General features: G+C 52.1%; 1 protein-coding gene across 17 annotated transcripts in view; it reads left to right on the forward strand.

The window, feature by feature from the left end:
• Positions 1–13,718, forward strand: part of CCDC114 (coiled-coil domain containing 114) — a 29,433-nt gene extending 15,715 nt beyond the window's left edge. For 15 of the 17 annotated variants that reach the window (XM_021931252.2, XM_021931266.2, XM_021931268.2 and 12 more), the window contains 9 exons: positions 1,333–1,400; positions 3,546–3,733; positions 3,902–4,036; positions 4,591–4,673; positions 4,828–4,996; positions 11,821–11,984; positions 12,064–12,161; positions 12,512–12,590; positions 12,662–13,718. In XM_021931252.2, the coding sequence (XP_021786944.2) occupies positions 1,333–1,400; positions 3,546–3,733; positions 3,902–4,036; positions 4,591–4,673; positions 4,828–4,996; positions 11,821–11,984; positions 12,064–12,161; positions 12,512–12,590; positions 12,662–13,204 (1,527 nt within the window). In that variant the 3' untranslated portion in view covers positions 13,205–13,718. The remainder of the gene's footprint in view (positions 1–1,332; positions 1,401–3,545; positions 3,734–3,901; positions 4,037–4,590; positions 4,674–4,827; positions 4,997–11,820; positions 11,985–12,063; positions 12,162–12,511; positions 12,591–12,661) is intronic. The other 2 variants (XM_021931253.2, XM_021931254.2) reach the window with 2 other exon arrangements.
• Positions 13,719–14,471: the final 753 nt, after the last annotated feature.

Below are 14,471 nucleotides of genomic sequence, written 5' to 3' on the forward strand. Positions count from 1 at the left end.
TTTCTGGCTCTCTTCTCCCACAGCGGGAACACCAGTTCCCAACCACATCAACATACTTACTCATTTGCTGAGTCATATGATACATACATAAGAGTTACAGAATTGCCGCAGCCATACCACCACCCCCAAACCTGATGAATAGGGTTCAGGATTTGTTTGCAGTTTGTTTTGTCTTCTGAGAATATGAGTATTTATATATCTTTTCTTTTTTTCTTTTCTTTTTTTCCAAGATGGAGTTTCTTTCTGTCGTCCAGGCTGGAGGGCAGTGGCCATGACCTTGGCTTACTGCAACCTCTGTCTCCTGGGTTCAAGTGATTCTCCTGCCTGAGCCTCCCAAGGAGCTGGGATTACAGGCATGCATAATCACACCCAGCTAATTTTTGTATTTTTAGTAGAGATGGAGTTTCACCATGTTGCCCACGCTGGTCTTAAACTGACCTTGGGTGATCCGCCTGCCTCAGCCTCCCAAAGTGCTGGGATTACAGGCATGAGCGTCAGCCTATCTTTTCAAATTATTCTATTCAGAAGTTATTTGGATTAGTTCCTTTTCTTTTGACCTTCTGTGTGGTTATTAATATAATAATAATTATTATTATTATTTTTTGAGTTGGAGTTTCGCTCTTGTTGCCCAGGCTGGAGTGTGATGGCATGATCTCGGCTCACTGCAACCTCCGCCTCCAGAGTTCAAGCGATTCTCCTGCCTCAGCCTCCCGAGTAGCTGGGATTACAGGCATGCGCCACCACGCCCGGCTAATTTTGTATTTTTAATAGAGATGGAGTTTCTCTATGTTGGCCAGGCTGGTCTCAAACTCCTGACCTCAGGTGATCTGCCTGCCTCGTCCTCCCAAAGTGCTGGGATTATGGGCGTGAGCCACCGCGCCTGGCCCTGTTAGTATTTTTAAATACAGTTAAGTTCACTTGCTTCCATTTGCATTCAGTTTTAGTTTTCTGTCCTCTCTTTATTGATTTAATTTCCTTTATGAATATGTAAAACATTAACAAGGTTCTCAAATCAAAACTGTTCTAAAAGGTTGCCTAGAGAAACGTCATTTCCTCTCCATCTCCCCCACCTCATTTCCACCCAGCCCCCATAGGTTACTAAATATTTTCTTAGTTTGTGGTTATCTACAGAAAGAGCCTTTTGATCCAGCTTATCAGTTTGTCTCATACCTCTTTAAAATCCCTTTCATGGGCAGTCACTAATGAGGAGGGTCCACATTTGGAAGGCTCAAGAGCTTTGCTCTTTATTGGAGAAGCATGGGGCCAAAAGGAAAGACTCTGAGCAATGAGGTTGTAAGAAGTGGCACTGATTTTTTTCTCCTCCCCCCACAGGAGATCCACCACCTGCGGCACCTGGTCAGCTCCCTTATCCTCTCCTCCACCTCTGCCTACGCCGTCAGGTAGGGACTGCGGGTATCCTGGGGTTGTGGGACCCAGATGACTCAGGACATACCTTTCCATAAAGCAGTGGTGGGAAGGTTCAGGGCTCATGAAACAGACGTCAGAAGCTATTTTTTCCCCCCATAATATCCCCCTTTTCTCTCTCTCCCCCACCAGTTCCCCACCCCCCCTCTCATTGGTCCTGTTCTTTTTTTTTTTTTTTTTTTTTTTTTGAGACAGTGTCTGGCTCTGTCACCCAGGCTATAGTGCAGTGATGTGATCTCGGCTCACTGCAACCTCCACCGCCCGGGTTCAAGCGATTCTCCTGCCTCAGCCTCCCGAGTAGCTTGGATTACAGGTGCTCGGCACTACGCCTGGCTGATTTTTGTATTTTTAGTAGAGACGGGGTTTCACCATCTTGGCCAGGCGGGTCTTGAACTCCTGAGCTCACGATCTACCCGCCTCTGCCTCCCAAGGTGCTGGGATTACAGGCATGAGCCATTGCACCCCACTGGTCCTGTTCTCTTCCTTGGGCATGTAAATTAACCTCTACTGACCCCATCTAGCACATAAGAATGCATCTAGTGGCCGGACGCGGTGGCTCACGCCTGTAATCCCCACACTGTGGGAGGCCAAGGCAGACAGATTGCTTGAGCTCAGGAGTTCAAGACCAGCGTGGCCAACATGGTGAAATCCCATCTCTACCAAAAATATAAAAACTTAGCTGGGCATGGTGGCGGTGGCGAGTGTCTGTGGTCCCAGCTACTTGGGAGGCTGAGGTGGGAGGATTGCTTGAGGCCTGGGGGCAGAGGTTGCAGTGAGCCAAGACTGCACCACTGCATTCCAGCCTGGGCAACAGAGTAAGACTCTGTCTCAGAAAGAAAAAAAAAAAAAAAGTGCATCTAGCACATATATAGTGCCGCAGGGTTCCTGGAAGCATCTGGCGAATTTGTTATTTGTCAGCATTGGTTGCAAGGGACAGAGATTCTCTCGGGCCACCTTCAGATAGAGACACGCTGTAAGGAGTTGAAGAGCTGAAGCTGCTTTAGGTGCTGGCTTCTCTCTCCTTCTCTGGGGCTCTCATGAGCTCCAGGCTCTCTCTCTAACTCCATCCCTGCCTCTTTCTCAGCTTCGCCCTCTTCTCCTCTTGCTCCAAACGCTTCCTTACCTTCTACTGAGTTCTTCTCTGGCTTCTGTTTTCTCACGGTCCCTGATTGACATCAGTTGTGGCCTGGGTCTGCCTTAGGGTCTCTGTGATTTCTCTCTTTCTCTCTCTCTGTTAAAATAATAAACATGGCAAAATTCACCATTTTCAAGTACAGAATTTAGCAGCATTTAGTCCATTCACAGGGTCGTGCAACCGCACCACTTCTGTCTAGATCTGAAATATTTCCATCACTCCAAAAGGAAACTGTACCTGCCACCGGGAAATGCAGGAATGCTCGCTTCTTAGTCTTACTTGGGAGAAAGAATTCTGCCTAGAGACTGATTTAATCAACAAAGAGAATTTACTGAAGGCAAATAGAGAACAGAGAGTTTACATAGAGAGAGACAGTACACTCTGAAGGATGAGGAGAGCAGGCTGCTGAAAGAACGTGAGCCAGCAGCACACTGAGAGTTTTGTGTTGGGTTTTTAATATGATGTTGGACTCTTTTGAAGTTCTTGCCTCCGTCTTTTTTTTTTTTTGAGACAGAGTTTCGCTCTTGCCACCCAAGCTAGAGTGCAGTAGTGCGATCTCAGCTCACTGCAATCTTCACCTCCCAGGTTCAAGCGATTCTCCTGCTTCAGCCTCCCGAGTAGTTGGGATTACAGGCATGCACCACCAGGTCTGGCTAATTTTTGTATTTTGAGTAGAGATGGGGTTTCACCATGTTGGCCAGGCTGGTCTCAAACTCCTGACCGCAGGTGATCCTCCTGCCTCCCAGAATGCTGGGATTACAGACTGAGCCACCGTGCCCAGCCAGTTCTCTGCTTTTTGTGACCACAGGATAACTGCAACCTGATTCAGCCCCATTCCTGTGACCCCAGGCTGGCCCTGCCCATCTGGGACACCAGCTGACTCCACCCCACCCCCACAACCTCTGGCTGACCCCACCCATCCCCAGGATCCCAGGCCGACCCCAGCCCAGCCTCCAGTCATCCTGACCCCGGCTGACCCCCCCAGGGAGGAGGCAAAGGCCAAGATGGGCTTGCTGCGGGAGCGCGCGGAGAAGGAGGAGGCCCAGAGTGAGACGGAGGCGCAGGTGCTGCAGCGGCAGATCTCACACCTGGAGCAGCTGCACCGCTTCCTCAAGCTCAAAAACAATGACAGGCAGCCAGATTCTGATGTCCTGGAGAAGCGTGAAAAGCAGGGTGAGGCAGGGGCTGCCGCCTTTGCATCTCGAGGGCCTGGCTGCCCCTGGGGCACCTGCAGCGCTCCTTGGTGCCCCGGGCAGGACCACGCTTTGCTCACCCTCACCCAGGAGGTCTCTGTGCTGGAGGCCACCCAGGAGGCCGACCTGCTGTTCTCTCTTCCCCCAGCCCGGGAGGTGGCCGAGGGCGTCCGGAAGACCTCCCAGGAGAGGCTAGTGCTTCGCTACGAGGACGCCCTGAATAAACTGTCCCAGCTGATGGGGGAGAGCGACCCCGACCTGTTGGTGCAGAAGTATCTGGAGAGTGAGTGGGGCCCTGGGTGGGGGGAGGAGGCCCAGGGGCCCCGGCATCCCCTGAGTCCAGTGCAGGCTGGCTTCAGCTCTGGCTCTGGGGACTCCTCCACCTGCACTGGAGGAGCAAGGTGTCAGGCCTGGGACCCGCCACCCATGTCCACTGGCGTCTTACTGTGGCCCTGTCTTTGCCTCTCCCCATCCCCTCCTCACTCCTGGGCCTGGGGTCACTCTCCACATCCTTCCCTCAACCCTGTCCCTCTCTGTTTCTCTCCTTACCCATATCTACCGTTCTCCCTGCCTGCATCTCCCCATCTCCCTTGCTGTTACCGAGTCTCTCTGGCTTTCCCTCTGCCTTGGTATGTGTTTCTGTGTCGCCCCTGCCGTATCTTCCCACGCCTCTTGGTCTCTGTGATTCCTCTCTGTTCATCTCTCTGCCTTGGTCTCTGTGTGGCCTTCCTCATCCTCACTTTCTCTGGCCTTCTGTGTGCCTCTCTGTCTCTCTTCTCTCTGTATCTGTATCTCTGTCTTCCTCTCTCTGGGCCCCGCCTTGCCCAACTTTCCCAGTCGAGGAGCGCAACTTTGCTGAGTTCAACTTCATCAATGAGCAGAACTTGGAGCTGGAGCATGTGCAGGAAGAGATCAAGGAGGTGAGTGAGGCCTGCCCTCTCCATCTCCTCCTCTTCTCCCTGCCTCCCTGCCCCCTCCCCTCCCTCAGCCCCCCTCCTGCCTCTTCTTCCCAGCTCCACACCCCCCAGCTCCCGAGGCTGCCATCTGGCCCAACATTCAGCCCTGTGCCCACAGATGCAGGAGGCATTGGTGAGTGCACGTACCAGCAAGGATGACCGGCATTTGCTGCAGGAGCAGCAGCTGAATGCGTTGCAGCAGCGCATGGACAAGGTGCGCTTGGAGGCTGAGCGCCTTGAGGCCCGCTTCCAGGATGTGCGGGGACAGCTGGAGAAGCTCAAGGCTGGTGAGCACCCACGGGCGCCCCCTCCCAAGCCTGGCTTCTCCACTTGGAAGGACACCATTAGGCTTGGAGGCATTGCATGGACAACCTGGTTCACTTGCTTATTGGTTGCTCCATATCTGTCCATCTTTCCAACCAGGGTCTATCCCTCCAACTGTCTCATGTCCATCTATCCATCCAGCATCTGTCCCTCCAGCTGTCCTACACCCATCCATCCATCCATCCATCCACCCATCCATCAGTGCATCCATCCATCCATCCATCCACCCATCCATCAGTGCATCCATCCATCCATCCACCCATCCATCAGTGCATCCATCCATCCATCCACCCATCCATCAGTGCATCCATCCATCCATCCACCCACCCATCCATCAGTGCATCCATCCATCCATCCACCCACCCATCCATCAGTGCATCCATCCATCCATCCACCCACCCATCCATAGTGCATCCATCCATCCACCACTCATCCATCAGTGCATCCATCCATCCATCCACCACTCCATCCATCAGTGCATCCATCCATCCATCCACCCAACCATCCATCAGTGCATCCATCCATCCATCATGCACTGATGGATGGGTGCATCCATCCATCCATCCACCCATCCATCAGTGCATCCATCCATCCACCCACCCATCCATCCATCAGTGCATCCATCCATCCACCCACCCATCCATCAGTGCATCCATCCATCCATCCACCCACCCATCCATCAGTGCATCCATCCATCCATCCACCCACCCATCCATCAGTGCATCCATCCATCCATCCACCCATCCATCCATCCGTGCATCCATCCATCCATCCACCCACCCATCCATCAGTGCATCCATCCATCCATCCACCCACCCATCCATCAGTGCATCCATCCATCCATCCATCATCACAGTGCAACGATTCATTCCATCTACTCTATTCATTCATTCCATCTATCTACTCCATTCCATTAGTGGATTCCATTCCATCATCCATTCCATCCAGTGAATCCATTCATCCATCCATCGAATGATCCATCAGATCCATCCATCCAATGATCCATCAGTGATCCATCCATCCATCCATCCATCCATCCATCCATCCATCAGTGATCCATCATCCATTCATCCATCAGTGATCCATCCATCCAATCGATCCATCCATCAGTGATCCATCCATCCATCCATTCCAGACCATCCATCAGTGCATCCATCCATTCCAATTCATCCATTGCATCCATTCCATCATCTACCTATCTAATAGTGTATCCATTCATCTAATTCATCCATATCATAGTGTATCCATCCATCCATCATCCATCTAAGTACTCCATCCATCAGTGAATCCATCCATCCATCCACCCACCCATCCAGTGATCCATCCATCCATCCATTAGATCCATCCATCCATCCAATGATATCCAGATCATCCAGATCCATCCATCCAATGATCCATCAGTGATCCATCCATCCACCTATCCATCCATCAGATCCATCCATCCATCCACCTAATCATATCACTGTAGTGCATCCATTCATCCATTCCATCCACCATCCATCAGTGCATCCATCCATCCATCCACCATCCACAGTGCATCCATTCCATTCCATCTACTCTACCTATCTACTGCATTCCATCCATTCCACTCCATTCCATCCATCAGTGTATCCATCCATCCATCTACCCACCATCCATCATATCCCATCCATCCATCCACCACTCCATCCATCAATAGTGAATTCCATCCATCCATCCATCCATCAGTGATCCATCCATCCACTCCACTCCATCCATCATCCATCCATCCATCGATCCATCAGTGGATCCATCCATCCATCCATCCACCCATCCATCGAAGTAGATCCATCCATCCATCCACTCCATCCATCAGTGCATCCATCCATCCATCCACCCATCCATCAGTGCATCCATCCATCCATCCATCCAACGGTATCCATCAGTGCATCCATCCATCCATCTACCATCTAATAATTCCATTCCATCCATCTAATAGTATCTAATCATCCATTCCACGAATTCATCCATCAGTATCCATCTATCCATCCACTCCATCCATCAGTGATCCATCCATCTAATGAATCCATCCATCCATCAGTGCATCCATCCATCCATCCAATTCCAATTCCATCCATCAGTAGATCCATCCATCCATCCATCCATCCATCCATCAGTGCATCCATCCATCCATCCACCCATCCATCAGTGCATCCATCCATCCATCCACCCATCCCATCAGTGCATCCATCCATCCATCCACCCAATGCATCCATTAGTGATCCATCCATCCATCCAATCGACCATCCATCAGTGCATCCATCCATCTGTCCCACCATCCATCAGTTATCCATCTATCCATCTTACCTAATTTGTATCTATCAGTGTGACCATTCATCCATCTATCTTATCAGTGTGAATTTATTCATCTATCTAATGCAATTTAATAGTGTATCTATCCATCTATCATCTAGGGTTGATTCTCTAATTCGTCCTATATCTTATTCACTCCAGCCCAGCAATTCTGCCTCCACCCAGAATGTCCCTCCCAACGCCCCAAGGTCTGGGTCATCCCAATTCCCATTCCTCAGTCCCAGGAACACTCCGCCCCTCTCAAGCCCCAGTGTCTCTGTTCTGTCTCCATTCCACTCACCATCTCACAGCCCAAAGTTTCATCTGCTTCCAGCCTCCCATCGTCTGCTCTCTGGCTCGTTCCTGTCTGCTCCATCCACCGTTCTGCAGCCTGCCTCCACCCCACCCTATCATCTGTCCAGCCTTCATCTGTCCCACCTGCTTCCCATCCAGCCTGTCCTTCCACCAGCCTTGGCCCAGTCACACCATCTGTATTCTGCCTCCTTCATTTCCCAGTCTCACTGTTCCATGTCTGTCCAGCATCTGTCTCTCACTACCTGCCCCTGGTATCTGGCCTGGCTCAAGTCTCATTCAGTCCGGCTCCATTCTGTCCCATCTGTCTGGCCCACCCATCTCAGACTGTCCTCTGCACCTGTTCCAAGTCTGTCTGTCCATGGGTGGCTCCTCTCCAGCTCCCAAACCAAGTGTCTGCTCCATCCATCCATCCATCCATCCATCCATCCATCCATCCATCCATCCCGCCCTCCCTCCATGCATTGTCTATCCGTCCGTCTGCCTCCAACAGCCCCACATCCATCTGTTCATCCATTTATCTGCAATGACATTTGACTTTTGTCTTCCTAGTCTTAGTCTTAGTTACCAAATTTCTTCTTAGTCTTGGTTACCAAAAATGTTATTATTTGTAAAGAAAATGATGATAAAATATAATAGCAATGTTTATTATGTGTCATTCACTCTGCTAGGCACTTAGGCATTATTCCACTTGTTTCACAAAACACTGAAAAACAGATGCTGTCCCTCCCACTGCCCCATATCCGTCATCCACCCATCCATTCATCTATCCAGTATTCATCCATGGATCATCCGTGTACATCTGTCTGTCTATAAATGCCTAGCAATGGGACTGACGGGTCTTAGGGTAGGTATATGTTGATATTTATTGGAAAATGCCAAACAGTTTTCCAAACTGGTCGCAAGATTTTATGCCCTCACCTATGTGAGCATATGGGGGTCCCAGATGTTCCACACCCTCTCCACCGTTTCCTAGTGGCAGCCATTTTTTATTTTATTTTATTTTTGAGATGGAGTCTTGCTCTGTCACCAGGCTGGAGTGCAATGGTGTGATCTCGGCTCACTGCAACCTTCACCTCCTGGGTTCAAGCGATTCTCCTGCCTCAGCCTCTCGAGTAGCTGGGACTACAGGTGTGTGCCACCACGCCCAGCTAATTTTTGTATTTTTAGTAGAGTCAGGGTTTCACCATGTTGGCTAGGATGGTCTCGATCCCTTGACCTCGTGATCTGCCCGCCTCAGCCTCCCAAAGTGCTGGGATTACAGGCGTGAGCCACTGCGCCTGGCCATTGGCCATTTTAATATTAGCCATCTAACGTTTGTGCAGTACTATCTCTATTAATTTAATTGGCATTTCCCTAGTGACTAATAATATTGAGCATCGTATTGGCCATTCGGATATCTTTGTGAAGTTCCTGTTCAATCTTGTGCACTCGTTTTTTTAAAAGTTGGGTTTTCTTGCTATAACTGAGTTGTAGGAGTTCTTTGTATATTCTAGACACTAGACTTCTGGTAAATATTTTCTCCTATACTGTAGCTTGCCTTTTCACTTTTTTTGGTGATGAACTGAAGTTTCTTAGTTTTGAGATCTAATTTATGAAATTTTCTTTTTGTAGTTAGTGACTTTGTGGCCTGCCTGAGAAATGTTTGCCTGTCCTGAGTTTACAAAGGCATTGTGCTGTGTTTTCTCCTAGAAGTTTCATTGTTTGAGCTCCCACATTGAAGTCTGTGACTTATGCCAAATTGATTTGCATGTATGGTATGAGGTAGGGGTCTAGAGTTTCCTTTTTAAAAAAATTTTTAGATTTTTTTCATTTATGTATTTTTTTGAGAGGAATTTTGCTCTTTTGCCCAGGCTGGAGTGCAGTGGCGCAATCTTGGCTCACTGCAACCTCTGCCACCCAGGTTCAAGCAATTCTGCCTCAGCCTCCCGAGTAGCTGGGATTATAGGTGCCCGCCACCACACCCAGCTAATTTTGGTATTTTTAGTAGAGATGGGGTTTCGCCATGTTGGCCAGGCTGGTCTCAAACTCCTGACCTCAGGTGATCCACCCACCTCGGCCTTCCAAAGTGCTGGGATTACATGTATGAGCCACTGCACCTGGCCCCTCCCTTTTTTTTTTTTAGAGATGGGATCTTACTATGTTGTCCAGGCTAGTCTTGAACTCCTGGATTCAAGTGCTTCTCCTGTCTTGGACTCCCAAAGTGCTGGGATTACAGGCATGAGCCACCACACCTGGCCGAGTATTTTATTTTTCTTAGGTAGGAGACGGAGTCTCGCTCTGTCACCCAGACTGGAGTGCAGTGGCCGGATCTTGGCTCACTGCAAGCTCTGCCTCCCGGGTTCACGCCATTCTCCTGCCTCAGCCTCCCAAGTAGCTGGGACTACAGGCACCCGCCACCTCGCCCGGCTAATTTTTTGTATTTTTTTTAGTAGAGACGGGGTTTCACCGGGTTAGCCAGGATGGTCTTGATCTCCTGACCTTGTGATCCGCCCATCTCGGCCTCCCAAAGTGCTGGGATTACAGGCTTGAGCCACCATGCCCGGCCTTTTTTTTTTTTATCCTTTCCGTGGGTATCAGTTGCATCCACCTGTGCATCCTCCCATCTTTCTCTTTTTTTCTATTATTATTATTATTATTATTTTTAATTTGAGAGATAGTCTCGCTCTGTCCCCCAGGTTGGAGTGCAGTGGCACGATCTCCATTCACTGCAACCTCCCCCTGCTGAGTTCAAGTGATTCTCCTGCCTTAGCCTCCCAGTAGCTGGGATTACAGGTGCGCACCACCACGCCCAGCTAATTTTTGTATTTTTAGTGGAGAGCGGGTTTTGCCATGTTGGCCAGGCTGGTCTCAAACCTCTGACCTCAGGTGATCCACCCGCCTCGGTCTCCCAAAGTGCTGGGATTACAGGCGTGAGCCACCACACCTGGCCTCATCTTTCTTATTTTTCAGGAAGTAGCCGTGCAGAGCACTCAGGAGTCAGGCTGTCCTGTTTTTTGTTTTTTGTTGTTTTTTTTTTGTTTTTTTTTGTTTTTTTTTACATTTATTGTTAGCTTTTATTATTTATTTATTTATTTATTTATTTATTTGAGACGGAATCTCACTCTGTCAGCCAGGCTGGAGTGCAGTGGTGTGATCTCGGCTCACTGCAATGTCCGTCTCCTGGGTTCAAGCGATTCTCCTGCCTCAGCCTCTCCAGTGACTGGGATTACAGGCATGCACTACCACGCCTGGCTAGTTTTTTTGTATTTTTAGTAGAAACAGGGTTTCACCATGGTGGCCAGGGTGGTCTCAAACTCTTGACCTCAAATGATCTGCCTGCCTTGGCTTCCCAAAATGCTGGGATTACAGGCGTGAGCCACTGCACCCAGCCTGTCCTGGGTTTGAATCTCAGCTCCACCAATTACGAACCTTGGTGTGTGGCTTCCTCCTTGTGAGCCCCTCTGGGAATGGGGATGGCAGTGCCTTCTTTGCAGGGTTGTCATGAGAATTAGAAGGGATGACAGATGGAGAGAAAGGTGGGGGGTGGTGGGGAGCGATCTGGAGAGCCCCCTCGGGGCACACCGTAGGAGCTCAAATATGGGCAGGTCCTCCTTCCCGCTGTCGTGACGGCTGAGCCTAGCCCTGTGCTAGGTGATGTGGGCAGAGTGGGGAGAGGCCCTGGAGGGGACTGACCTGAGTACTGGGCGCTCATCACTCAGGGGCTAGGATGGAGGACGCCCAGGCTCTGGGGGCAAGAGGAGGCCCTAACTCAGTCTGCGGTGCAAGACCATAATTTGTGGGGCCCAGTGCGGAATGAGGGGCCCCTTATTGAAAAATTGCCGAGACTTTCAAGATAGGAAGAGCAGCAGTGTGTCAAGCCAAGTGCAGGCCCCTCACCACCGTCTGAGTCTCACACTCACCAAGCCAGCTCTGCTGGGGTCACTGGGAAGGCTTCCTGGAGGCAGTGATACTTGAGGCTGATTTTGAAGGACAAGCCAGGGAGAGAGGGATGCACAGCAGTGCCCTCCCCCTGCCTGGCTGGCTGAGCTCAGGTGACTCCCTTTTGGTCTCTGAGCCTTGATGGCAGTCTCTGTAGAATGGGGCAGTGAGGACCTGAGTGGGGAGAGGGCTAGCACCCAGCTGGCGGTGCCAGATCCCTGACAGCTGGCCCTCCATGACGCAGATATCCAGCTCCTCTTCACCAAGGCCCATTGCGACGGCAGCATGATCGATGACCTCCTTGGGGTCAAGACCGGCATGGCGGACCGGGACATGGGCCTCTTCCTGAGCCTCATCGAGAAGCGGCTGGTGGAGCTCCTGACAGTGCAGGCCTTCCTGGATGCCCAGGTGGGAGGCGGCAGGGAGCCGGGACGGGAGGCAGGTCTCAGGGGTGGCCCAGCTGACCACAGGCTTCTACACCCTCCAGAGCCTCACCTCCCTGGCCGACGCTGCCCTCCTGGCGCTGGGCCAGAGCCTGGAGGACCTTCCGAAGAAGATGGCCCCACTTCAGCCCCCTGACAATCTGTGAGGCGCAGGGCAGGAGAGGCGCAGGGCAGGAGGGACGCAGGGGGGGCGGGGCTTCCATGGGGGCAGAGGGAACACACAGGATAGAGGGTTTTGGGGGGCTTTTGGGGACTGGCTGGTGGATGTGGCCCTGGGGGTTTAGAATATGAGGTGTGTGCTTTGAGGCAGCCAGAAGGAGTAGGGGCTTGGCACCTTTGTGTGGGAAGACGGGGCCCCACGTACCCCAGAAGGGGAGGGCACTCAGGGCTGGTGGGAGAATGACTGAGGTTCCTGGGGTTGAGCAGGAAGGGCCACTGGCCTTTTTGAGGGCTGGGAGTCTAGTCTTTTCCGGTTTTCCTTCCCCTCCCCAGAGAAGACCCCCCAGGTTTTGAGGCCAGCGATGACTACCCCATGAGCAGGGAGGAGCTGCTGAGCCAAGTGGAGAAGCTGGTGAGATTGGGGCCCTCGGGGGTGGGGCCAGGCCTCAGTGTGCGTCGGGGCCCAGCTCACCTTCCCTGCAGGTGCAGCTCCAGGAGCAGGCGGAGGCGCAGCAACAGAAGGACCTGGCCGACGCCGCCGCGAAGCTGGACGGCACCCTGAGCGCGGACCTGGCCAGCACCCAGAGGGCTGGCTCCAGTACCGTCCTGGTGCCCACCAGGCAACCCCGTACCATCCCCGGGTCCATCTTGAGCCACAAGACTAGCAGAGACCGTGGCTCTCTTGGCCGCGTCACTTTTGGTCCCCTCAAGTCCAGCCCGGGGCATTTGCCCAGTCACGTCACGCACGGTGACCCCAACACTGGCCACGTGACCTTTGGCTCCACCAGTGCCTCGAGTGGGGGCCACGTGACCTTCAGACCTGTCAGCACCAGCAGCTACCTGGGCTCCACTGGATACGTGGGGTCCAGCAGGGGCGGAGAAAACACAGAGGGTGGTGTGGAGAGCGGAGGCACAGCGTCTGATTCCAGCGGAGGCCCCGGGTCCAGCAGAGGCCACGTCTCCAGCACCGGCCCTGCCTCCAGCACTGGCCCCGGCTCCTCCACCAGCAAAGACTCCCGAGGCTAACATGAGGGGCCTGCAGCCCCCACCCTGCCCTGGCTTTCTGTAGGGGTCTTTTTTTGTGTCTCTACTTCCCTGTTTGCCTTGTGGGTCCCTGTCTTTTTCTCCCAGTCCCAGGCCTCTGTCTTTTTGCCCCTCTAACTGTTTTCATCTGCCCTTCATCACTGCCTCACCTCTGTCTCCTGGTTCCTTTCTCTCTGCTCCTGACCCTGCTTTTCCCTCTGCCTCCCGATCTCCTGTTCTCTCGGCTTCCCAGTCAGTGTCCATCCTTCTTGTCTCCATATCTGCCCCTTCCCTGTCTGCTGAGCCCTGACCCCCTGTGGATTCCCCACCTTCTGTTGCTGGCTCTCTCTCTTCGTCTCCATCTCCCAGGCTCTGCATACATCCTGTGTCCCTCTCTCTGCAGCTCCTCACTCCCCAAGAGCCCTCTAGTGCTGACGGGCATGGGAAAAGTCAGGGCGAAGATGCCAGGTTCAGCATGGGAAAATGGGACTGTGGAAATAAAGCCTATGTGTGGAGAGCCGGCTTCAGGCATGGCTGCTTCCTCTACCTCCGGCCTGGGGGTAATCTGTGACCCTGTCCCGATTCCCTGCCATTCATTCATTCACTCACTTATTCAGCATTCTTATTTATTTATTGAGATGAAGTTTCCCTCTTGTTGCCCAGGCTGGAGTGCAGTGTCACGATCTCAGCTCACTGCAACCTCTGCCTCCCAGGTTCACGCCATTCTCCTGCCTCAGCCTGCCAAGTAGCTGGGATTACAGGTGCCCACCACCACGCCTGGCTAATTTTTGTATTTTTAGTAGAGATGGGGTTTCACCATGTTGGGCAGGCTGGTCTTGAACTCCTGACCTCAGGTGATCTGCCCACCTCAGCCTCCCAAAATGCTGGGATTACAGGCTTGAGCCGCCACGCCGGGCCTATTCATCCATTTTTCTGAGACCTCTCCTGGAGCTGTGTTGGTCAGGGCAGTCACAGCTGCAGATTCTCCGTGGTCCTCAGGCAGCAGAGGTTTCTCTCCTTTGTGGGCCAGCCAAGCGCTGTCCTCCATATCACCCGTGTCCCCCAGGCCCATGGCACAGCCATCATCTGGAATGCTGCCAGTCCTTTGGCACGGGAAGAAGAGAGGATGGCACAGCAGGCAGTGACTTGCGAGGCTTGGACCTGATATGACACCTGTCTTCTTAGCTTACACTCAGCCAGAGTGGGTCCCCTGGTCACCCCGAACTTCACAGGGGCACCGGGAAGCGTAGTCTTTTCATGTGTCTGGAAG

The sequence above is a fragment of the Papio anubis genome, chromosome 20 (assembly GCF_008728515.1).
Source record: "Papio anubis isolate 15944 chromosome 20, Panubis1.0, whole genome shotgun sequence".
Taxonomy (NCBI): Eukaryota; Metazoa; Chordata; class Mammalia; order Primates; family Cercopithecidae; genus Papio; species Papio anubis.